The 27,696-nt window shown below is 38.1% G+C and overlaps 1 protein-coding gene across 3 annotated transcripts in view; it reads left to right on the top strand.

Annotated features, from left to right (window-relative positions):
- The window catches only part of LOC137246441 (bifunctional methylenetetrahydrofolate dehydrogenase/cyclohydrolase, mitochondrial-like), a 95,166-nt gene that overhangs the window by 10,018 nt on the left and 57,452 nt on the right, over window positions 1-27,696 (top strand). Inside the window, exons 1-2 of one of the 3 annotated variants that reach the window (XM_067777558.1) lie at window positions 17,234-17,253; window positions 17,329-17,430. The exons of the other annotated variants lie outside the window; for them this stretch is intronic. Coding sequence (XP_067633659.1) covers window positions 17,249-17,253; window positions 17,329-17,430 — 107 coding nt within the window. The 5' untranslated portion in view covers window positions 17,234-17,248. Of the gene's footprint in view, window positions 1-17,233; window positions 17,254-17,328; window positions 17,431-27,696 lie in introns of those variants that run through there. 3 annotated transcript variants of the gene reach the window in all.

Below are 27,696 nucleotides of genomic sequence, written 5' to 3'. Positions count from 1 at the left end.
CTGATCGCTCAAAATTTGCACACACACACAAACATCACTAATGGCCATATTACGGAAATCTTTGCGAAATTGAAGTTACATTTTTAAACAGACATAAAATGTTATAATTTTGAAATATATAGCATCTAGGACACCTTAGCTGCAGTAATTGAAAGAAAATGTTTGCTTATACTCCAGTATTTAATTATTTTTTCTAAATTTATGTTTAATATTGATGCAATGATTGATCCAATGCAACTCTGGTCTTCGTACTGTTCTTCATTCCACTCCATTCGAGTGCCTATTTTCACGGCCTGCGAGTGCCTTCCACTCTATTCGCAACATAACCTCGAATTAAGCTGCCAAACTATATAGTAAACAATGGTCGTAACCGTATCGTAGCCAACCAATTGGGTTTTGGTTTACCGTCGTAACGATAAACAGCTGATTACGTTAGAGATACGACTACAGCGATACGACAAACGGCACCAATGACTCCAGCTTAAAGTACATTGTTACAATAATCACTTATTATCTGCTTTTTTTCACATACAAAAATTATTATGTTGTTATAGTAGAACTTATTTTTGAGTGTAACATAATACCAACTTGGTATAATGCTAATGCGCATATGTAATGATAATAATACCTAATATGTACTAAGAAGAGTGTTTACAAAAGCAATAAAGATGAAATTGCGATAGCAATATGTATTACGTGCACGTAGATTACTTTCGTCTTGTTGTTCGAAAGATATTGCCCGCAATAGGGATTCATATGTATATATATATATATATATATTACATTTGTAAGATATAAGAAAAAAAATTAAATTGAAATCCTTTTGCCAATTCGTGCATAATCGACGAATGGCTGCTGTCGCAAAAAAAAAATTTCTTTAAATTTATGGTTGAGCTCCAACGTTTCACGTGATAAAGAAGACTTATTATCAATAAAATTTATAGACCCAACTTCAAACATTTTAAAGCGACAAAATATATTATTAAAATGATAAAAAAAAAGATGTATGCCCTTTTTGTAAAGCTAATGTTTAGGTAGGTATTATGTAAATTGAATTATACTCGTAAATTGCTGAATACATTTTTAGTTATATTTAAAGAGTTTTGTTCAATATAATGTATATAAGATGCATTCTCAAATAAACGGAGTATGTTTGAATTAGTTTTGAGCGTTTTAACAGGTAATTGCTGCTTAACCTGACTGAGACAAAACTGCCTGTTTATTTATGAACAAACCTTTAAAATGTGTAAATAATTTTGCATATTAAACTGTTGTTGCATTCTTTAATATCTTGTCAAGTTGCAAAACATAAGTGTGTAAATAGTGGAAATCATTTATGTGTAGCTTTGTTTTTTTATAATAAGTTAAACTATCCTTTCATCTTTTATGTTGATAATTTAAAAAAAAAAATGTAATTTTGACGACAAAAAAAATATCGATCCTTGTCGAATGGTTTACCCGGGCTGTATAAAACCCTCTAAGTACACTTGGAAGTTCCTTTAACTACCCTGCAAAAATGCTCTCGTCATTCCACGCCGTTTGACTAGTTATTTATTATACAGTCATAGGTTATATTCCTAGTCACATTTGCATTGGCGTGAGTAAGTTTCGTGACCAGAATATTTTTGTAGGGTAATTATAGCTAACGGTATACCTTTCTGGTACTTACATGGCCGACAGAGTACGTACCATGGGTCTCTGCCGGCGTGTTGTCGCTGGTGAAGTTGGCTTTGCCGGTGAATCCGACGCTGTTGTTGGTTGTGGTGCGCGGTCTCGAGCGCGCCGTGTTGGTACTGTTGGTGGTTGTTGCGCTCTGGTCCGAGGTAATCGAATGAACCTGGTGGCGATAAAGCTTCGTGCTGGCCTTTACGATCTGGATGACTTGGCCATTTTGACGTTAGTTGTATTACGCGGCAACGTACTGCTGGCCCTGGAGGCGGAATTGGTGGTCGGACGCTTTTCCGAAGGTGGTAGGGTACTTCGTAACGTAGAGAAAGGGGTTTATCTTCGGATTGCAATGGTTCTCATCAACATTTAGCTCAGTGCCGTGTGAATCCGTATCGGAATTACTGAAACTTTCCTCACTAAGTGTGACTGTGAAACGCCGACCTACTTCACTAGATATTATGTACGTTGCGCTTGTGTCAACACGACACTACCGTGATAAGGTTTATTCCCACTTGTTTGTTCTTCTAGTAGTTGGGCCTGCAATTCCTCGTTGCAGTCTTTTGGTTCTTCCACAATGCTCACTTGCTTGAATGCGTGCACAGCCGGCTAGGGTGTTTGGCGATTCGTTAAATATACGTGGCGATGTGCAGTTGATGTAGCAATAATGCTAATAAAGCAGTTGGTGCCTTGCTATTGAAGTTGCGCCAACCGATGTTACACGATCCCTTTTTTTTCTTATATATCGCCAGGCCGCCACAATTTTAGCTGCAGCCAATCACACTTTTTTCCGGAAACTCATTCTCAATTTTTTCTCTAGTGATGGCCGGTCTGGTTTTTTTTTCTTGTTTTCCGATACTTTTTATTGCAACTTTCGCCCCATCACTAGGTGTGTTCGCGCGAACACGCTCCCAAGTGGACCGTAACAGTAGACTGTAGCAACAGACCCTAACAACACATTCTGGAGTCACCCCTGGTCCACCTTTATGGCGACATCCCGAAATGGCGTACACCTATAGAACTATGGCCCACTCCCTTTTAAAATACTCTTTAATACCTTCCGATTGATACCCATGTCATACAAACACATTCCAGGGTTCATTTTCCTACATGGTGATTTTCCCTTATTTTGTCTCCAAAGCTCTCAGCTGAGTATGTAATGTTCGGTTACACCCGAACTTTGCCTTCCTTACTTGTTTTACTTGCAACCATTGTGAATGATGACAAAGTGTGATCTCTTATCTGTCAACTGCCTGACAGGCTGTTCAATATGGCTACTTTTCAGCGTTTTGACAGGCTGTTCAATATGGCGGCGCCTATCTTCAGCGGGTGATAGAAAGAGATACAGAATGAGACAGCGATAGTCAAATACGAATCAGGTGATCCAATCACTTTGGAATTTTGACGTTTACGCAGAAGAGATCACACTTTGTCATCATTCACAATGCTTGCAACTACAGCAGTTTTATTAAATAAAAAGAAAAGGAAAAAGAGTGATAAAAAAAATTGTGAATGAAGAGCTTGTACGCAAAACGTAATACTTTGATAATTTTCAATACATTTTAATATGAATTGCTGTTCTTCCGCGCATTTGTTCATTTTGAATGTCGACACAAACTAAATTCAACACTGCTGTTTTGTCAATCACACCCCGCGACTATCAAACAAGCAAGCGTCAAATGAAAAAATCAAAAATTTTTGATTTTCATCAACGTGTAGCCGACAACCTTGGCGGAACGATACAAGGTGGCAGTATGGTTGCATACCTACAAACATATATAAAAATTCTATGTACTTTGTTTTTGTAAATTCGATGGACAAATGTCAAAATCGTACTGCGCCGGAAGTTGATGTATCAAATCAAATAAAAAAAGCTGTCCCATGCTGCCACCTTGTATCGTTCCGCCATGCCGACAACAAATACGTGTGTCACGAAGCTTCGAAGTGTGGCAACAAATACCAAAAATTGTTGAATATAAAGATATTGCATGCGCGAACTTCGGTGGAAAGCAGCGGAGCGTAACAAAATTCTAGTAGGTCACTTTCACCACACCAAAAACTTTAACACAATTTTTAACATAATTTAAGCACAGAAATACACTGATTGGAGTTTTAGAGAGTAAAAGTTAAAATTCTGAACACATTAGCTGAATAAAAAGTGTACAAATAATTGTTAAATAACAAATACAGACAAATTCTGCTGTGGTAAGTGGTGAATGTGACCTACTAGAATTTTGTCAAGCTTGCCTCACACGATTTTTCGTCTATGCAATGTCTCTATATTATATGGTTTCTGCAAATACGTGTGTCGCGAAGCTTCGAAGTGTGGCTTCGTGACACACGTATTTGTTGTCGGCTACACGTTGATGGAAATCAAAATTTTTTGACATTGTAAACTTTACCAAGTAGCGCAACTAACAGCTGATCGCTCAAAATTTACACACACACACAAACATCATTAATGGCCATATTACGGAAATCTTAGGGAAATTGAAGTTAAATTTTTAAACAGACATAAAATGTTATAATTTTGGAATATATAGCATCTAAGACACCTTAATTGCAGTAATTGAAAGAAAATGTTTGCTTATACCCAAGTATTTAATTATTTTTTCTAAATTTATCTTTAATATTGATGCAATGATTGAAGTTATATTAATCCAATGCAACTCTGCTCTTCCTACTGTTCTTCATTCCACTCCATTCGAGTGTCTCTTTCACTGAATTCGAGTGCCTTCCACTCTATTCGCAACATAACCTTAATTTAAGCTGCCAAACTATATAGTAAGAAATGATTTTTTATTTTTTCATTTGATGCTAGCTTATTTGATCGTCGCGGGGTGTGAGTAACAAAACAGCAGTGTTGTATTTAGTTTGTGTTGTCATTCAAAATGAACAGGAGCGCGGAAGAACAGCAATTCATATTAAAATGTATTGAAAATTATCAATGTTTACCAGCATTATGGAATATAAAGCTTTTATTACTATTTAATAAAATGTTTATTATTTAATAAAAGTTCTGTAGTTGCAAGTAAAAAAAAATCATCATCCGATGACGACATATTTACGTCCGAACGCTACGGTTTCTCAATGCAAATGATGATTGATGTCTTTTCATTTACTAGGCGTGGGGCAAGCGTCAAATACCCGACACGCACACATACAAAAATTCAGTCAATCTCGATGTTAATCGCCGGAGCCGTATACAAGGTGCAGCAGGGCGACATACATAAGCTGGAGACATTGGTGCTTTATCGGTAACCGTGTCGGTAACCTTTTAACAGCTGATTCGACCAACCTTATGAGAATCAATGCAATCGGCTTAAAGCCGGAGTCATTGGTGCCGTATGTCGTATCGCTGTATCCGTATCCCTGACGTAATCAGCTGTTTATCGTTACGATGGTAAACCAAAACCCAATTGGTTGGCTACGATACGGTTACGACCTTAGCGGCACCAATAATCGATTGCATTGATTCTCATAAGGTTGGTCGAATCAGCTGTTATAAGGTTACCGATACGGTTACCGATAAAGCACCAATGTCTCCAGCTTTACAAACGTATGTTGCGTTCCAATGAAGCGTGATCCAATGTGATCCATATGGATCCCATTGTTGTTGCATTTGCATGTTATTACTCTATCCGTATCTGGATCACGTTTCATTGGAACGTGAGGGTAAATATAAATTCAATGTACGATGTTTTTGTAAGTCGATGGACTAATGTCAAAATCGTACTGCGCTGGTAGTTGAAGTGTCAAAACATAATAAAAAAAGTACCGTCCAGTTGATTTCCGGCAATCACCTGTTTCGTTCTTCCATGTGCCTTCAAAAACGCGAGTAATCTATAAATAATGTAAGGAATACTCCTTTGGGAGTATAGGACTGCTCCAAATCTAATCTGTATTCATACAAAAAATGTGCTCCAATTAACATTGCGATGTCCTAGGAGAGGAGTAGGTGATCCCACTCGCTTTGTTTGTGAGTAATCCATAGAGTACATACGTGAGAGTACTTTCCAAAGTACTTTCACTGTAGTACTCCGTGGAGCACCCACAGAGGATCATATGCCAAAGTACTAAAGAGGAATTGTGTCGGAAAGAATTATCGAAGTGAATTTAATTTAAAATGAAAGTAAATGAAGAGGGGCAATACAACTTTTATATTTTATACTACGAATACGAATATTCTTATGTTATTTACATTTGCGTGAATAAAGAAACTAATATAATACGCATACGCATACGTGAATAAAGAAACTAATATAATATGTATACATAAAACCAGTGCGCTGTTGCATTTTATCAGAGTTGCCAAAGTAAAATTTTATTATTACTTATTTGCATGCAATATTTTACTTTTGGCAACTCTGTTCGATCGTCATCGTGTCGTGATCACTGTCGTTAAAAACGAGCAATGATCGGCTGATGGTGGTCCGCAAACGCATTGCAAAGGAGTATTGTTAGAGTACTCCAACATGAAGAAAATGGAACACGTAATCCAAAAATTTTTGCAGGGGTGTATAAGGCTAAGTCATTGGCCGCGTTCCGGTGTAACAAGATATCTCAGTTTTATCTAGCTCAAACATTAACCTTTTTATAATCAATGTATTTTATCAGAGTTGCCAAAGTAAAATTTTATTATTAATTATTTGCATGCAATATTTTACTTTTGGCAAATCTGTTCGATCGTCATCGTGTCGTGATCACTGTCGTTAAAAAACGAGCAATGATCGGCTGATGGTGGTCCGCAAACGCATTGCAAAGGAGTATTGTTAGAGTACTCCAACATGAAGAAAATGGAACACGTAATCCAAAAATTTTTGCAGGGGTGTATAAGGCTAACCCATTGGCCGCGTTCCGGTGTAACAAGATATCTCAGTTTTATCTAGCTCAAACATTATAAAATAAATGTAAGGCGCGATAACCTCCGAAGAGATCTAAGGCCGAGCTTCTGTTCCAATTTGCGTCGTGCTCCTCTTGATTTTTCCCTACAAATTGGCCGGACGGGACCTACATGTTTTATGCCGACTCCGAACGGCATCTGCAAGGCAGATGAGTTTTCACTGAGAGCTTTTCATGGCAGAAATACAATCGGAGCGCTTGTCAGACACTGCCGAGGTGCGACCCCGCTTAGAAAATTTTTTTTCTAATTGAAAAATCTTATTTCTAAAATTTTGATGTTGCTTTGCCCGGGAGTTGAACACAGGGCATACGGTGTGATAGGCGGAGCACGCTACCATCACACCACGGTGACCACAAAACATTAACCTTTTTATAATCAATGTACATATTAGTGCATGTACATACAACTTTTTTATAAAAGTAATTAGAAGGCCCGGCAGACGTTGTCCTGCCCTAAATTTGGCCTATCTGCATACATTTTAATAAGCTTTTTCCGTCTGAATCTGCCCTCCACCCCTTTTCACTTTTTCCTAATCCTTTTATTCACTCCTCCCTCCGTCTTTTTCGCTTCATCTATCTCCATCTTCGTCTCATTCTATCTCTTTCTCAATCTCCTTCTCTCTTTTCTCTTCTCTTAATTACAAGCCAACCTAATATAAACGCACGCAAGTCATTTTCTGTCAAAAATATCTCATGCCCATACAACTTGTATGAGAGTAACCCAAATTGAATTTGCTGCGTAAAAACCTAACTCGATTTCCAATTTTTGCTCTGCGTGACATTTAGATTTAACGTTTGCATACATGCTTTACATTGTCGCAACGCATGCTTATTTGGGTTAGGGCAAAAAACGCCTGTTGTTTGCGTGCGCTAAAAAACGCATCCCTTATTGCCTGTCCCAGAGGGTGGTATGTATTTTATTTCTGTCCCAGTCCCACTCCGAGTCTCAGTCCCAGTCCTAGTCCTAATCCCAGTCCCAGTCCGTCTCTGGATAATATATTACTCTGTACTAAAGCACTCATCAACAGCTTTCATTTGATATCCATATTGTATAAACACTGTCTATGCATTCACTGGCTCACGTTTTGGCCTATATCTCGAGACCCTAGTCACCCAGGGGTATGAACAACTAAAGACTCTCCTGAATTTAAAAAAATCTAAATCGCGGGCTCCCTCAGAAACAGATGAACACATGTTTCATTTGTTGCGCTAGTTGAAAAATGAATATTGCGCAGTGCTGCAATGAGTTGAGCGGGTATTGCAATTAAAATACATATATTATAAATACAATGGAATATAAACGCTTCTGGTGCGAGTTTTTCGACTTATACCGTGAATTACCAGCACTGTGGAAAAAAAAGAGTGGTTTTTTATACAATTAAGACACATGTTTCATTTTTTGGCGCTACTTTAAAAATGAATATTGCGCAGTTTTTTGAGCCGTTTATGTCAAAATTTTCATTTGCACAAATTTCGTCGTTTTATATTTGCGCATGGCTTTTGTGTCATGTATGGGCCGTATAAGGCATAAGATCCCCCAGAAACTCCTGACAGTTGCAGTCATGATGTATTACTAATATTACCAAGTTATTATTTACTAAAATATATCAGGGGATATACTAGCCCCCGGCATTTGGCTTAGAACCTGAAGATGCTGATCCGATCGATCAGGATTCATATATTCTAAATTACAATCCATAACTGTCACATTCTTCTTATCATAGTAGCGTGAGTTTTAGGGCAAAACAACAATAGTGAGTTACAATTTTTTGTAACTATATTTAGAATTCCATTGTTATAGCGAAGTTTTTACATAAATAAGGTGCAATACGACAGTTTTGGCGTTCTTGTTGTAGGAATGACAAAAACATTCCTCGAAAGTCTTTAGTAGCGCGGCACAGACGAAAATCCTTAATTAGGCATGAGTTGGAACAAATTAAACATACTTATATGGACGTAGAAGTTTAGCACGGCCTAACTTATGGAAGCCAACACCAAAGATTCATCACTTGGGTATATCTGTAATTAAATCCATTAAAATCGAGTTTCACTTACTAGGTTATGTGAAAAAAAGTACTAAAACTATAATATCGTAATGAACTCTGGGGGATTCCGATTATTTTATACCTTCTACTAACGTTTGAATCGCTGAACTGTCGAATAAATAAGTCCAATATTCAGTATTGCAAAATGGTCTTTATTCAAACTACTTTGGGAGTAGTACAATTATACTTGACTAATAGCTTGTTTAAATCAAACTGATTAGTTATGCCTCAGCTTGCGCTGCTTTTATACTCTCTGTTACCTAGTTCGGATATTTCTCCTTCTAGTTTCACCTTCTAGAACAACTGTATATCTTGCTTGGTTATTTAGTTATATACGTGTGTATGTGTGAGTAATGACTTCTGCTCTTAGCTGATGACTACATGTGTGTAGGCGAGATATATCTTCACTTCGAGCTGCTGGTTATGTGAGTGTAATATTCTTCGTTGCCTTGTACGTAAGTGTGGCTGCTTACTGTTTTTGTTGTTGTGGTTATATACCAGGCATGCTTAACCAACGAAACGATATCATTTCGTTACGATAATCACCGTTAATAAACGAAACGAAGTCATTTCGTTTCGTTTATTAACGTTAAGATCGTCAAATTAACGAAATGATTTCGTTTCGTTTTCTGCCATATCAAAACGAAATCAAATCGTTTATGTTGATTATTAATTTCAAACTATGCTGGCAAAGCTGATTTATGGCGGAGTCATTAAAGGTGAAAGCATTAGCCAAGCTGATTGCAACTTTTCTCATGAATTTTGACAGTACGAACATTTCTCAGAGTATTTTTGACATTACCACCAACGAATTACACAAACAAATTACATAGAGTTTGTGTGTGTATGTGCGCTCGTTGTTGCCACCTTACGGCTTCACCATGGCTATAGCATTGCCAGCACAATTCAAACATAAAGTATCACGTTTTCGTTAACGTTTTTAACGTTAACGAAAGCTTTTCGTTTCGATTAAAAACGAGATACAATTTATCTTGATAATTTCTTTATCGATAATATTTCGAAGTGTTTCAACGGAAACGGTGGAAATTTTTTGATAAACGATTAGCTTAACGTTAAGGTGCATCCCTGTTATATACTAACACCATAAGGATGTCATTCACCACAATATTTTACTCCTGAAAAAAGCAAAAAACAACATTTTTTCGGGGACAACGTTGGTGAAAAATTGTCAGATAGCCGAATGACAGAACAAAGAAGAATTTAGAGTGAGACAGTTGACGGCTTACTTCACCTGGTTATTCCACCATGGTTTATTTTATGACTTATAGTCGGAGAGCTTGCCATGAACTAATTGCCTAAGGTTTATACTTCTTCGCATTAATTATCTTTCCACTTGCAGATAAACTTTTTGTTAGGATTTTTAAGTTTATACACCTTATTTCTCGAGCCTTTACTTCCATGTTTCATATTTTCTCCTTTCGAAAACTGGTATCGAAGGCATTCTGTTTGAGTTTCGAAATCGGAAACATATATGGTATTTGGATTAATTGTGCCCGACTTGCACGACTCGGTTCAATTGGAATGGGAACAGCTCCCGGATATAACTGAGCACGTTTGTAAATACTTAGATCTGACGCACAGCTGATAAAATCAGTTTCCTTAAAATTATTTTCAAAAAGGCGAGATGAATTTGTTAGTACAACCCCAAAGCTTTATTTCCACGGCTTCCGTGTTTGTTCGCAAGCTGGCTTTTTGAAAAGAACTGACTACTTTTCTGTCCTCGCTGTTTTAATACGGACCACAATTCTCGTACCGTGTGCTCCTTTTCAGCTTCCGCAACTCAATGTCAACCCCTTCTTCCCGAGGGGAATCCTGTTACAAATATGAAAGTTTCATAGACATGTTTACTAGGCGGGGCTCTGCCGACCAAAAGTTCCTCATGCAACTAGAGGTGTGTGGCGCGATTGCCTGCAAGGTACAATGTGGTCATATTAAATCGTTCCAGGATGTTCGGGCTTATTCCTTAAAGTACCATAATCATCGATAACACTCCCCAAAATCTTCGGGGAGTGTCTTTATCGCTACAACAACATGGGCTTGCAAGCTGCGAAATATTACAAGTGTACATGTACCTTACTGTTCTTGACGTGTTCTTATTGCAAATGATGATCTCTTATTTAAAAATAAAAGCTATCTTTCAGAAATTTAAAAGGGTTAGTATTTTTTCTTTTTTACATTATAATCTGGTTCTTTATGAGAGAACTGTCAAATTCAATCAAGCTTTGCTAAATACACTTTCAGCCAAAGATTGGCAAATTTGTTTTAAAATAAATATTTGACATTTCGAAGCGAAACAAAACTGACTGTGATAAACTGTCAAAACTCTGCCAGTCGGTAAAATGAGCAGCCAAACTAGACGCTGTGAGCAGCCTCAATATATCCAAAAATTGGACAAAACCATATATATAATCCTTCTATATCAGAGCCGGCCACACAAATACTGTTACGAATATTAGCAAAACTGAGGAGTGCTGCCATCTCCAGGCCGATGCTAAGCAGTGACGTGAATTCACATCAATAATTCAATCATTATGTATCTACATAAACGAATCAATAATTGCGTCTACACATATGTACACATTCCGACGAGCAACATTTACATACAAGGCAGCGAGAGATGAGATGTCACACACAGATGAATTTACATACGCTTATATGTGTGCGGGAGACTGTAAACTACAAACTCACATATGTACATCTGAGAAGCGCTAAAAGTAGACAATTGTAAACAAGTAGAAACTATATGAGAACTATAGACACACGAATATAGTTGGTAAGTTCTGGAAATGGAAGAGCCTAGAAGTATGCAGCGTAAACTATAAAAGCGGGGCAGGCGAGTAAGAAGTAGTTCAGTTTGAGTTGAGCAATCAATGAGTTATTGATTAAGCACGCGATCTGGCGGCCAATAGTAAAGTTTAATTTGAGTTATCAATCAGTTTGGTTATTAAGCCAGCGAGTAGCAAAGTATAAGTGTATTGTGAAGTACTTTAATAAAGGCCATTTTTCCATTATTCAATATTGGAGTTATTTATTCAACAGTTTAGTGATTCGAACTTAGCAGAGGATTGCAAATAAGAGGATTTGCAAGCAAATTCGTTACAATTGGTGTCAGAAGAGGAATTGTTGAATAAATTCTAGAGGACAACAAGGACATGGCAAGGTTAAGTGAATTGAAGATCCCGCAACTGAAGAAGGAGAGCCGTGGATTGAATACAAGGGGCGTTAAACTCGAACTTCAGGCACGGCTACGAGAAGCAATGGAAGCAGAAGCAATTGATGTGGAAGAGCATGTCTTTCATCTTGATGGCGAGGAGACAACAAAAATTGAAGAGAAAAATGAAACACCGCAGACAATGGCGAACACAGACCTGAACATGATATTGGCTGCAATATCGGCACAAATGTCCGAAATGTCATCACAAATATCTACCAACATGTCATCACAATTGGAAGAACAGAAGACACATATTGCAGAAATGTCGTCAGAAATAACATCGAAGATTGAAGCACAAGAAACACGTATAACAGAAATGTCATCACAAATATCCACAAATATGTCATCACAGCTGGAAGAACAAAAGACATATATGGCAACCCAACTGAAAGAACAAGAGACACGCATAACAGTTCAACTAGAAGCACAAGAGGCGCGTATATCATCAAAACTCGAAGCGCGCATGGACGAAAAAATAATGCAGTTTGAAGAAAAATTCGAGGCCGAGGTGGATGCTTTGAGAGGACGTATCGAGCAGTTGCAACTAAATCGCCCAGCAGTTTCAACGAGTAATCCAAAGGTAAAAACACCATCCTTTGACGGTTCTGTTCCTTTCCAGGTCTTTAAGCTACAATTTGAGAAGACCGCAACAGTGAACAATTGAAATGCTGAAGATAAAGTTGCTGCACTGTTCATGGCATTGAAAGGGCCTGCAGCTGAGATTTTAAAAATCATTCCAGAGGGCGAACGGAACTGTTATGAAGCATTGATGGGCGCTCTAGAGAGACGATACGGAACTGAGCATAGGAGACAGATATACCAAATGGAGTTGCTGAACCGCTTCCAGAAGCCTGGTGAAACATTGCAAGAGTTTGCGTCGGATATTGAAAGGCTAGCACATTTAGCGAATGCGGACGCACCCGTGGAATACACTGAAAGGGTGAAAATCCAGAGCTTCATAAATGGCATACGAGATGTGGAAACGAAGCGGGCTACATACGCAAACCCAAAGCCAACATTCGCAGAAACGGTGTCACAAGCTCTGATTCAGGAAACAGCGTCGCTTCTGTGTAAGCCAGTTTTCAAAGCACGCCGTGTGGAAGTAGAAAGGCCGGAGTGGGTAGACGCAATATTGGAGGCGCTGAAAGGATCGCAAAAGCGGAGTGAAAAAGTTATCAAATGCTTCAAATGCGGGAAGTCCGGTCACATTGCACGTCATTGCGATCTTGGCCTTAATAGTTCCAACAATGTGGGTGGGCGTAAACGCAAAGCTGGAGGAGATGAGCAAAAGCGAGTAAGAGGTAGAGATCGAGAGCTAGATCCAGCTATTGAATACCCTGTGATATATGTGTTGCAAATTGGTAGAAAATCGAGCAGTCTTACCGTCAGAGGCAATGTCGATGGCAAGGAGCGTGTACTGACTGTAGATACGGGCGCATCTCATTCCTTGATTCGATCTGAATTAGTCAACAGGAGAGTTAAACCGTTACCTGGAGCAAGCTTGCGTACGGTCACAGGCGAGTATAACCAAGTCCAGGGAGAAGTGATATGTGAAGTACTGATTGGGAAGGTCATGGTTTTACACAAATTCGTTGTGGCGGAGATCGTTGATGAAGTCATATTGGGAGTGGACTTCTTGGTTGACCATGACATCAAGATCGATATGCAGAAAAGGGTGATGCATTATAAGAACCAGGATGTGCCAATTAACTTCAGTTTGGAAAAAGGTTTCAGCAGTAATCGAGTACTGGTGGAGAAAAGTCGACAAAGGCCACGAAAGTCAAAGGTAAAGGTTGATGAAACGAATGGGCCAAACAAAGCGAAATCAAAAGTACCTGCGACAAAAACACCGGCATTGACAAACCCAAATGGACGCACTAAAACGACTGCAAGAATTTTGCAGGAAGCATGCAAGGGTGGTTTCAAGCCATCGCGCACTTCTGTTGGGAAACGGCGGAACGATACTGTCAAGCCAATCCGTCAAGCGCAAGCTCTGCGAAGTAGTCCATTGGTCAAACAACAGAGTGCGAGGGAACGACTAAGGATAATGAGTAGTAAGATCAAACGCAGGTACAATGAGAACAATAATTCGGAAGGGTCCTTGAAGGGAGATTTGGTACTGTTAAACAACCCTCACCGGCGGAAAGGTGTTCCAGCCAAATTTCGGTTCAGTTGGGAAGGCCCGTACAAAGTTGTGAAGAAGATCAGTGATACCATCTACCGCATACAAACCACTGGGAAACCACGGATTAGAAGGGTGGTACATTTGGAGATGCTAGCGGCGTTTAGATTGGGAGATTTGTCTGATCGGGACGATCAGACTTAGGTGGAGGGCAGTGTTACGAATATTAGCAAAACTGAGGAGTGCTGCCATCTCCAGGCCGATGCTAAGCAGTGACGTGAATTCACATCAATAATTCAATCATTATGTATCTACATAAACGAATCAATAATTGCGTCTACACATATGTACACATTCCGACGAGCAACATTTACATACAAGGCAGCGAGAGATGAGATGTCACACACAGATGAATTTACATACGCTTATGTGTGTGCGGGAGACTGTAAACTACAAACTCACATATGTACATCTGAGAAGCGCTAAAAAGTAGACAATTGTAAACAAGTAGAAACTATATGAGAACTATAGACACACGAATATAGTTGGTAAGTTCTGGAAATGGAAAAGCCTAGAAGTATGCAGCGTAAACTATAAAAGCGGGGCAGGCGAGTAAGAAGTAGTTCAGTTTGAGTTGAGCAATCAATGAGTTATTGATTAAGCACGCGATCTGGCGGCCAATAGTAGAGTTTAATTTGAGTTATCAATCAGTTTGGTTATTAAGCCAGCGAGTAGCAAAGTATAAATGTATTGTGAAGTACTTTAATAAAGGCCATTTTTCCATTATTCAATATTGGAGTTATTTATTCAACAGTTTAGTGATTCGAACTTAGCAGAGGATTGCAAATAAGAGGATTTGCAAGCAAATTCGTTACAATACTAAAACAATTGCATAAGTGTGTGTAAAAATTGAGTGACAACTCCCCACAGTGTGCTAAAAGAAAATGTGGACTGCGAAGTTCGAAATTACAACGGACTCTGGTTATTTGATTTCAAGCTAATCCTAACAATATTTACTTATATTCACATAACTAAGAACGCGGAGGTCGAACTAGTCAGATAAAACTTTTTTATAAAAGAAAGTATGGTGTTTTTTAATGCAAAATTGACTTAAAAAAATCACTTTTTCATTAAGAAAGAAATGTAAAACAAAGTAAATGTAAAGATAGAAATATATATTTTCAAAACATAAAGTTATTCAATAAAAAAAAATGTATAAAAATTAATAAAACTGAGTAGAACGTATAAAAAGTTACTTATATTAAATTGTCAATATTTATTAATAATTAATTAATTATTATTAATTATTAATATTTAAATTGTCAATATTAATATGTATGTTCAAAGGAACTTAATAATACTAACTAAAACGTATTAAAAGTCACTTTAACATTGCAGCATATTGTTTTTATTATGTGCCCAAAAAGTAGAATGGACTTTTCCTTTTGCATTCACTGTTGATTTTAGTGAGTGACAAGCGAAATCAAACGATCGTGATCGCACATCGTTAGTGGCTGTGTGAAAATGCGAACTCAAATTGCATAATGTGCCGGCTCTGTTCTATATCAATACCTTCCTATCTTCCTAATGTGTAAATTTTCTGACAAATCATTATTTGCTGAAACTTGTTAGCGTTAGTGAATTGTAGTAGCGTGTGTAAAAAAGTATTAAAGAGGTAACAACGGGTCACTATCCCCTTTACCCAACTTCTGCATACTAATTGCTATAAAATATCTGTTTAGTTGATTAAACAATGAAAAGGCCAACAAATACAATACAAGGCTTGATATATTTATTATTTAAACATGGGCTGCAGCCATTTACATACGTATATCTCATTTACATACGTATATCTGCGTACTCAGCACAAATCGGTAATGCTATTCTGCGGAGTTCTTTCTTAAAACCAAAACTTTATAATACTGATGGAAAAAAAGCTTACTTTTTCATTTGGAGAACGAAATAGCCTAATGTACAGTATTGATAGAAGCAAGATGGATTGTTAAAATATACATATATTTAAGCCCTTTTTTCAAAACTTTAACGACAGCCTTGAGATTTTGTCTCCTTCTCTCGTTGTATATCTGTACTGTAATGTTTGACAGGCTGCACAGTTCAGTTGATATAGAAGTATGGACAAAACCAAATTTTGGCCTATGCTAGAGTTGTGCTTTTTCGTTCAATTCAGAGATTCGGTTCTTTCGTTATTTTTCTGATGGACGAACAAGTTGTTCTTTTTTGTTCATCTGTTCCTTTTTTTTTAAGCAAATTTGTTCACGCTGCTCACACCCACGAAAAAAGTCTACAAGTATAGGTGGGGGTGTGTATGCAGCAATGCTTTGTGTAGGTATATTTAAATGTGTTATGAATAAATAAGTTAATATATATATATGTATAATTAACTTCAAATTTTTACAGAATTATTTGTTGCCACACATATCTTTAGTGTAAGTGGCATCATCGACATTCGTGTTCACTGTGAAATTCTACGTACATATGTATGTATAAATTTACAATAGGGGGACTCATGAAAGCATATAAACTTATAAGGTGTAAAATTATACCCATTTACACACGCTGTTATATGAACGCACCTAGTAATATTCTTGATAAACTTGATTGTTTATCAGCTGTATTATTGCCAAACAAAATTTTTTTGATTGTTATACAAATTAAAAAATGCCAACATTAAGTGAAAAATCAAAACTAAAACGTCTTTACTTGCTGATGTTGGAGATTTCTGATGAAAATGACTGCAAGGTTGCATTCCTTTGAGTTTACTGCGTTTATACAATGAAATACGCGTGTAAATTTATACAAATTGTGTAAATGATTTTCCATACAAAATTTGACAGCTCGTTTACGCACTAGATAAATTTATACGTTTACACACTTTATAAGGCATTTACAAGGTTACATGAGTCCCCCTAATGTTTCCGAACAAGAAGAGAGAAAGAACTAAAAGAATAAATAGAACCGAAATCAAAGATCTAGTTCAGTTGAGAGACCCGGTCAATTGAACAAGTTCAGAACGAAACGACCCAACTCTAGCCTATGCAGTGATAAGTTGTTTTTATTTCTGATATGATTCCAATATTAAGGGCTATAATCTGGGTCTAGATAGTATTCCACCTTTTGTACGCCCATTTTTGTAATACAAAACACACATACAAGGCACGGAAAATTCATCACTGTTATGAGTAAATGACTCCATCCAGCGCCGAATGTATTTGATATCGATCGGGTATCAGAATATGCCACGGAAACACAGCTATCGCCATGAAGTAGGCTGGGAATTGTAATTAAGAGTGAAATTCAGGTGTTCCAAACATTTCGTGTTGTTTGTGTTTTATTCATAGTTTGTTTTTCTTTGCGAGCAAAATGGAGTTCACAAGATATACAAAGCAATCCATAAATTTATTCAAACAAAAGCAAGTGACAAAAGGTCTTTCTTATATCAGGTTTGTAAATACATATACTTATAAACAAGCGAATATCACACGCACACGTTAAAATCGTTGTAAACCTTTAAAGCCCCTTCAAATAAGCAGTTTTTCATACATGTTGCGTTCTAATGAAGCCGCGGCCTTTATGGCCGAGCCACAATGAACTTTTTCATATAGATGCGTTCAACGCAATCTTATGCATGTCAGTAACATCGGCACAATTAATTGACCAAGATGTTGAGTTTGTAAATATAAAGGAACTGACGTTTATTTCACCTTGCCCATTCACCTGTAAAATTTTGCGAATCATCGTATAAGCATCCTCACTAAACAAGAAAAATACTTGCTTGCATATTTTGTGTCGTATTCATTGTTAAATTGCAGTTTTTGACTGAAAAATGGTAGGAAAGTACCAACGAGTGGGAAAAATAATTTCACTTTAAAAGTGTGAACACACGCTTAGCCAAAGCAAATGTCGAATTCTTTTGCTCGCAACAAAAGTTGGGAGTTGGCTACTTTTTCATGTCAGATGGCGCAAGTGCCGCTCGATCTGCCATTCTCCATAAAAATACGTAAAATCTTCTCATTTTCAACTAACAGCTGATAGCACACACACACAAACATCACTAATGACCATATTACGAAAATCTTTTAGAAAATCCATCTAAAATATTTAAACAGTCATAAACTTTGCTAATTTTGAATATATTTTCGAAAATGTTTGCTTATATTTAATTATTTAGTTTTTTTTTATCTGTAATATTAGCCGTGTTTTTTTTTACACGCGTATACGTTTCGTTTGCGCGTGAAAAAAAACGCCTATCCTCGCTTAGATAATGCTTAGGAGACCCATTTAGCGGCTGTGGTTAAACAACTAGCTACAGCAATAGGGTGTACCGAAAAGCGGAGACACAACCTTGTGTGTATCTCTGTGTATAACATATAGCTGAATCAGTTGTGATAAATAGTGGACGCGCATAGAATATACTATACAATTAGTGCAGAGGGTGAAACATAGACACATATTTCAGTTACATCTGAGAATAATGCGTATTGAAATTTAGTATTACTAATTTTATGCGTAGCAATTTCACAGGTGTATTTAAAGTTTTTCCCTTAGCAGTCCATATAAGGTTTAAGCGCAAACGTATATAGAAAAAAACACAGTTATTGATTCAAAGATTGAAGGTTTATTGATGCAATGCAACTCTGTTCTTCCTGCTGTTCCTCATTCCACGCTATTCCACTGCCTTCTTTTACTGCCTTCCACTCCATTCACTTCATAACCCCAATTTAAGCTGCCAAACTATATAGTAAACAATAGCTGTGTTTTTTTTACATCTATAGAAGTTTACGCTTAAACTTTATATGGACTGCTAAGCGTCAAACTTTAAATACACCTCTGAAATTGCTGCGCATAAAATTAGTACTACTAAATTTCAATATGCATTATACTCAGGTGTAAAGGAAATATGTGTCTATGTTTCACGTCAACACTAATTCTATGTATCACCTCTTAAAATGGTGCGTGTCCACTATTCACCGCAACTGATTCAGCTATATGTTACACATTGTGGCCACCAGAGGTTTGTGTCTCCAATTTTAGGTACACACTGTTATGTAGCTAGTTATTTAACCCCTGCCGCTAGATGGGTCTCCTAAGCAGTATCTAAGCGAGGATAAGCGTTTTTTTTTACGCGCAAACGTCTTGTAAAAAAACATGGCTAATGTTCAAAATATATTGTCAACGTTCACAAATGCCTAAATCAAAAGTATTGTAACGAATTTACTTGCAAATCCTCTTATTTGCAATCCTCTGCTAAGTTCGAATCACTAAACTGTTGAATAAATAACTCCAATTTGTAATAATGCAAAATGGCCTTTATTAAAGTACTTCACAATACACTCAACTGTGCAACGAATAGCTTGCTTAATAACCACACTGATTGATAGCTCAATGAAACTCTACTATTCAAAATAATACTGCTATTGCTCGCTAGATATCGTCTTAATCGCAACTGCTTGACAACTCAAATCAAACTGAATTACTTCTTACTCGCTGGCGCCGCTTTTATAGTTTACGCTGCATACTTCTAGGCTCTTCGATTTCCAGAACTTACTAGTTGTTTCGGCTACAAAATCGCCAGCCACAACTACGTGCACAAATTATTGCTCACTCTTGTGACAACTCAGATAAGGTATATGCATGTGTTTGTAGTTTACAGTCTCCCGCACACACATAAGCGTATAAGTAAATTCATCGGTGTGTGACATCTCATCTCTTGCTGCCTTGTATGTAAATGTTGCTCGTCGGAATGTGTACATATGTGTAGACGCAATTATTTATTCGTTTATGTAGATACATAATGATTGAATTATTGATGTGCATTCACGTCACTGCTTAGATCGGCTTAGAGCTGGCAGCACTCCTTAGTTTTGCTAATATTCGTAACACTGCCCTCCACCTAAGTCTGATCGTCCCGATCAGACAAATCTCTCGATCTAAACGCTGCTAGCATCGCCAAATGTACCACTCTTCTACTCCGTGGTTTCTCAATGCTTTGTATGCGGTAGATGGTATCACTGAGCTTCTTCACAATCTTGTACGGGCCTTCCCAACTGCACCGAAATTTGGATGGAACAACTTTCCGCCGGTGAGGGTTGTATAACAGTACCAAATCTCCCGCCAAGAAACTTTTCGAATTATTGTTCTCATGGTACCTGTGTTTCATCGTACCACTCAATACCCTGGTTCGTTCCTTTACACTCTGTTGTTTGGCCGATGAACTACTTCGTAGAGCTTGCGCTGGACGGATTTGCTTTGCATAATCAGTATCGTTCCCACGTTTCCCCACAGTAGTGCGCTCTGGATTGAAACTACCCTCGCATTCCTTCTCGAAAATTCGTTGCTTCATTTTCCTGCGTCTTTTAGGTTTTGTCAATGCCAGTGTTTCTCTCGCAGGTACTTTTGATTTTGATTTATTTGGCCCATTCGATCTATCAACCTTTGCCTTCGACTTTCGTGGTCTTTGTCGAGTCTTTTCTACCAGTACCCGATTACTGCTGAACCCTTTTTCCAAACTACAGTTAAGTGGTATGTCCTGGTTCTTATAGCGCATAATTTTTCTCCGCATATCGATCCTGATGTCATGGTCAACCAAGAAGTCCACTCCCAATATGACTTCCTCAACGATCTCCGCCACAACGAATTTGTGTAGAACCATGACCTTCCCAATTAGGACTTCACATATTACTTCTCCCTGAACTTGGTTATATTCGCCTGTGACCGTACGCAATCTCGCTCCAGGTAATGACTTTATTCCCCTGTAGACCAAATCAGATCGAATCAAGGAATGAGATGCCCCCGTATCTACAGTCAGTACACGCTCTTTACCATCCACATTCCCTCTGATGGTAAGACTGCTTGATTTCCTTCCAATCTGCGACACAGATATCACAGGACATTCAATAGCCGGGACAAGTTTTCGTTCTTTACATCCGACACGCTCTTGCTCATTTCCGCCAGCTTTGCGTTTACGGCCACCCACATTGTTGGAACTATTAGGACCAAGATCGCAATGACGTGCAATGTGACCTGGGTTGCCGCACTTGAAACATTTAATAACTCCGGCATTTTTCTGTTGTGATCCCTTCAGTGCTTCCAAAATTGTGTCTACCCAATATGGTCTTTCTACCTCCACACGGCGTGCTTTGAAAACTGGCTTACACAGAAGCGACGCTGTTTCCTGAATCAGAGCTTGTGACACCGTTTCTGCGAATGTTGGCTTTGGGTTTGCGTATGTAGCACGCTTTGTTTCGACGTCCCGTATGCCATTTATAAAGCTCTGAATCTTTACCCTTTCAGTGTACTCCACGGATGCGTCCACATTCGCTAAATGTGCTAGCATTTCAATATCCGACGCAAACTCTTGCAATGTTTCACCAGGCTTCTGGAAGCGGTTCAGCAACTCCATTTGGTATATCTGTTTCCTGTATTCGCTTCCGTATCGCCGTTCTACAGCAGCCATCAATGCGTCATAACTGTTCCCTTCGTACTCTGGAATAGTCTGTAAGATTTCGGCAGCTGGTCCTTTCAATGCTACGAAGAGTGCGGCAACTTTATCTTCCACATTCCAGTTGTTCACTGCTGCGGTCTTCTCAAACTGTAGCTTAAAGACCTGGAAAGGAACAGAACCGTCAAAGGATGGTGTTTTTACCTTTGGATTACTCGCTGAAACTGCTGGACGATTAAGTTGCAATTCCTGTATACGACCTCTCAAAGCATCCACCTCTGCCTCAAATTTTTCTTCAAACTGCGTTATTTTCTCGTCTATACGCGCTTCGAGTTTTGATGATATACGCGCCTCTTGCTCTTTCAGTTGTGTTTCCATCTTTGATGTAATCTGTGTCGACATTTCTGAAATACGTGTCTCATGTGCTTCCAGCTGGGATGCCATATATGTCTTCTGCTCTTCCAGTTGAGATGACATTTGCGATGACATTTCTGAAATACGTGCCTCCTGTGCTTCCATCTTTGATGTTATACGTGTCTCTTGCGATTCGAGCAGTGTTGACATATCGGTTGATATTTGTGACGACATTTGCTTCAGCACTGCTAGTATCGCATTAGTGTCTACATTCGGAGTCTCTATTTTCTCTTCCAATTTAGTCACTGGCTCTTCCACATCGGGATAAAAGACATACTCGTCCACATCAATTCCTTCCAACTCCATTACCTCTCGTAGCCGTGCTTGAAGTTCGATCTTATTGCCGGTTGTATTCAATCCACGGCTCTCCAACTCCTTCTTCAATTGCTGGATCTTCAATTCACTGAACTTTGCCATGTCCTTGTAGTCCTCTGGAATTTACTCAACAATTCCTCTTCTGACACCAATTGTAACGAATTTACTTGCAAATCCTCTTATTTGCAATCCTCTGCTAAGTTCGAATCACTAAACTGTTGAATAAATAACTCCAATTTGTAATAATGCAAAATGGCCTTTATTAAAGTACTTCACAATACACTCAACTGTGCAACGAATAGCTTGCTTAATAACCACACTGATTGATAGCTCAATGAAACTCTACTATTCAAAATAATACTGCTATTGCTCGCTAGATATCGTCTTAATCGCAACTGCTTGACAACTCAAATCAAACTGAATTACTTCTTACTCGCTGGCGCCGCTTTTATAGTTTACGCTGCATACTTCTAGGCTCTTCGATTTCCAGAACTTACTAGTTGTTTCGGCTACAAAATCGCCAGCCACAACTACGTGCACAAATTATTGCTCACTCTTGTGACAACTCAGATAAGGTATATGCATGTGTTTGTAGTTTACAGTCTCCCGCACACACATAAGCGTATAAGTAAATTCATCGGTGTGTGACATCTCATCTCTTGCTGCCTTGTATGTAAATGTTGCTCGTCGGAATGTGTACATATGTGTAGACGCAATTATTTATTCGTTTATGTAGATACATAATGATTGAATTATTGATGTGCATTCACGTCACTGCTTAGATCGGCTTAGAGCTGGCAGCACTCCTTAGTTTTGCTAATATTCGTAACAGTATCTTCTATCTCTATATATATAAAAAGAAGTGTACATTTTGATTGTCACTCCATAACTCGAAAACGGTTAGAAAGATTGCCATGAAATTTTTAGGATAACTTAATAGGGACCGGGAGAGTGTTTGTGAAAAGTTTTTTTTTTTCGGGAAGTGGACCAGGGACCGATTTATTCTAAACTGTCGTATATATGGCTCGATTTGCCTGAAATTTGGTATGTAGGTAGCGTTATATCTAGAATAAAATGTCGGATAATTTTTCTTCCGGGAAGTGGACCAAGATACATATTGGTGACTAGGGTCTGGAGAAATAGGACAAAAAGTGGACCCGGGCGCCCCTAGAATGTGTTTATACAATATGGATATCAAATGAAAGCTGCTGATGGGTGCTTTAGTACAGGGTAGTTTTCATACCTATTGGTGACTAAGGTCCCGAGATATAGGCCAAAGCGTGGACCCGGGCACCCCTAGAATGTGTTTATACAATATGGATATCAAATGAAAGCTGTTGATGAGTGCTTTAATACAGGGTAGTTTTCATACCTATCGGTGACTAGGGTCTCGAGATATAGGCCAGAACGTGGACCCGGGCACCCCTAGAATGTGTTTATACAATATGGATATCAAATGAAAGCTGTTGATGGGTGCTTTAGTACAGGGTAGTTTTCATACCTATTGGTGACTAGGGTTTCGAGATATAGGCCAAAACGTGGACCCGGGAATCCCCAGAGTGTTTGTGTATTTTGGATATCAAATTAAAGCTGTTGCTGAGAGCTTTTAAGTAATTTTCATTATAATATTCGATTTAGTCGCATCAACCTGGCAAAACTGATAAATATGCATGCGAAGCCGAAATAAAGACATGAATTAATAATACCTACATACCTATTTACATACGACCTATACGATTTGCCTGAATTTGGTACATAAATTTGCCTATATTAGTATTTCCGATGCTTTTTTCCGGGAAGTAGACCAGAGACGGACTGGGACTGGGATTAGGACTGGGACTGAGACTGAGACTCGGAGTGGGACTGGGACTGGGACTGGGACAAAATACATACCACCCTCTGGGACTGGCAATAAGATATGAAGAAGAATGAGAAAAACTTGAGAGAAGAGAAAAGAGAGAAGGAGACTGAGAAAGAAATAGAATGAGACGAAGATGGAGATAGATGAAGCGAAAAATACGGAGGGAGGAGTGAATACAAAGATTAGGAAAAAGTGTAGAGGGGCAAGGGAGAGTTAGACGGAAAAAGCTTATTAAAATGTATGCAGATATACAAAGTTAGGGCAGAACAACGTCTGCCGGGTCTGCTAGTATATTTATATAAATATTGAATTTGTTAATCCGAAATGAATTTGATAATCCAAAGTTTTGATTTAACAATAATGATGTAACGTAAATACATAAGGGTAGTTAAACATCCATATTTATTTAGTCAAAATTTTTAAAAATAATTCAAAACAAATTTTATAGGGAAATACACAATTTTAAACAAAATTACCCACAGTCTTTTTTGTACCTTCAACAAAATCATCAAAATTACAACAACCTCATGAAAATTTTAGATTTTGTTGGAAAGAAATAAAATGTTCAATTTCCGCTTTCGGATTTGTTTTGCTGGGTACAAAGCGCGTCGTTTGACATCTCTCCTTATATTTTGATCGAGTTTTAATGGTTGTGAGCTGAAGTAAAGAATTACCTCTTAAATATTGAGCAAAAGTTTAACACACCCTTAAGGGCGAATTAATGGTGACTTATAACCATAAAGCTATAACCAGATAAAGCAGCTGATCGAACCTACCTTATGGAAATCAATGTAATAGATTAATGGTGCCATACCATAACGCTAACTCGATTACATTAATTTCCATAAGGTGGGTGTGATCCGCTGTTTTATCTGGTTATGGCTTTATGGTTATAAGTCACCATTAATTCGCCCTTTAAACATACATAAGTATCATAATGCAATAATAAAGGTGATGCCAACAATATAACCTCACTTTTTCGGAAGCTCTATTTGCCAGTATTTACGTGTATTTCAAAAGTAATAAATTTTAATTCTTTAATTTTCTGTACAAATTATTCAAACAATTTTATTCAGCAAAATTTTGTCTATATTCTGTTAAGGAATACAAAGTTACTTTAATCTTTTTGTCTAACAAATTCTGGTAGCGGCTTATATAGGTATCATATTTCACGTCAACGTCAACGGGATGAGAAGCCGAAAAAAATTGGCTCTGGAGAACCGAAATTCGGGATCGGGATTCCCGGTACTCGGTGCCTTAGTGGCAACGCATGCTTATCTCGGTTATGCTGTGCGTCTGTGTACATGTACATAACATATTTGTGTGTGTATTGTTTACAGCAAAGCCCTCTTGCCATTGACCAGTTTGCATGCATGCTTATTGAAGCATCAACTTTTTCCATTTTAATGTTTGATGTTGTAAAAGGCTGGAAATAATATTAAATAAATATAAATAGATTACATATTTATAATCTGCACTTTTACATAATTATTTCGAATTATTTTCACAATTTTTCAAACTTTAATTAGGTGTTTTGCATAAAACTGCAAACGGTCAAAAATTAGCGCACAAAAGTTTACTAGGCAACTCTGTCTAGTGAGAGGGCGATCAGCTGACACGTTCTTATGGAAAAAATCAAAATTGTTTTGATTTCTACGTTCCGGGCTACGTACGTACGGGCGTCGCACGTCGGTGAGTTTTCGTTTACATTGCACATTCATAAGATAAGTCGTGTCAGCTGACACGTTTTTTGTACATACGTTCGTGAGTAACTGTCGCTTAAGCTGAGATGAACAAAGTGTTCGATAACATAAAATTTTGCTGCTTTTTAGCTTAAGCGCCAAATACACGACACGAACGTTTCCGCGAACATTCCCGTTATGTCATGTTTCTGCGACCTTTTCTGTCGTGTATGGTGGTGTTTGCCAGTTCGCGCAAATGTATTAAAATATTTTGATTTTTGGCGAACATTTGCGCGAACTGTTCGTGCGTGTATGGCGCAATAGCTCATAATCGTAGTAATTCCTGATCGGAACAGACGTGCGCGGAAAAGTAAAATGGACAATAAAAAATTTCTGAAAGAGAACTAATGTTCGGCCAAAAGTTCGTATGGTGTATGGCCAAAGCTGCGAACAAGATTGCGGAATGTTCGCGGAAATGTTCGTGTCGTGTATTTGGCGCTTTAAGCGGTCGAAGTGGCAGGGTTGAACTCTAGTCAACTTTAATGCGACAGTTACTCACGAACGTACGTGCCAAAAACGTGCCAGATGACACGACCTGTCTTATGAGTGTGCAATGTAAACGACAACGTACGTACGTAGCCCGGAACGTAGAAATCAAAACAATTTTGATTTTTTCCGTAAGAACGTATCAGCTGATCGCTCTCTCACTAGACAGAATTGCCTAGTAAACTTTTGTGGGCTAATTTTTGACCGTTTGCAGTTTTATGCAAAAACACCTAATCAAAGTTTGAAAAATTGTGAAAATAATTCGAAATAATTATGTAAAAGTGCAGACTATAAATATGTAATCTATTTGTATTTATTTAATATTAATTCCAGCCTTTTAAAACATCAAAAATTAAATTGGAAAATGTTGATGTTTCCATAAGCATGCATGCAAACTGGTCAATGGCAACAGTGCTTATCTGTAAACAATACACACACAAATATGTTATGTACATGTACACAGACGCACACATTGATTCCTACGGGCTTGAGGGTTCGGTAAAACGTGTTTCGTACGACAAACGTCCGTACGTACGGCACACGTCGGTGGGTAATTGCCGCTTAAGCGGGAGTCATTGGTGCCGTATGTCGTATCGCTGTAGTCGTATCCCTAACGTAATCAGCTGTTTATCGTTACGACGGTAACCAAAAACCAATTGGTTGGCTACGATACGGTTACGACCTTAGCGATAAAAGCTGGAGACATTGGTGCTTTATCGGTAACCGTATCGGTAACCTTTTAACAGCTGATTCGACCAACCTTATGAGAATCAATGCAATCGATTATTGGTGCCGCTAAGGTCGTAACCGTATCGTAGCCAACCAAATGGGTTTTGGTTTACCGTCGTAACGATAAACAGCTGATTATGTTAGGGATACGGATACAGCGATACGACATACGGCACCAATGACTCTGGCTAAAGCTCCAATGTCTGCAGCTTTAACTGTAGTTTAAACTTACACTGAAAACCGGGCATTAGCGTAAAAAACGTCGTTTATGTGCGTGCGTTGAAAAACCTCTGCTTTTTTATAAGGCTGGCACGTTGATCTAGCATGCAAACCCAGCTAGACGTTATTGTTTATGCCATTTTCTGTTGGGTAATATGTATGTATTTATAATCGAGATAATACGTAGGTGAGCAATAAGTTGAGTAAGAGCTAATTCATTATTTGTGTTGTTTTTGTAATATATGTGTTTTTACTAGCTATGTACACCCACAGGTATTTCAATAAAAATGTGAATCACCGATTTAGTTTATCGTTTTCACGAACTCGATTTCAATTCCAAACAGTGTTGCCGTTTTCGGCTTTTCCTACCAATTTGGTAGGTTTAACTCCAGTTGGTGGGGCGTTTCGATTTTTAAGCAGTAAACCACATTTACATATGCACTAATCTACAATAAATACTCAATATATAATCTACTCGTTTACATATGTGCCATCCCTAGGA

The sequence above is a fragment of the Eurosta solidaginis genome, chromosome 1 (genome assembly GCF_040869045.1).
Source record: "Eurosta solidaginis isolate ZX-2024a chromosome 1, ASM4086904v1, whole genome shotgun sequence".
NCBI classification, from domain to species: Eukaryota; Metazoa; Arthropoda; class Insecta; order Diptera; family Tephritidae; genus Eurosta; species Eurosta solidaginis.
Note: the sequence above shows the minus strand (reverse complement) of the source record. Positions and strands in the feature narration are given on the sequence as shown.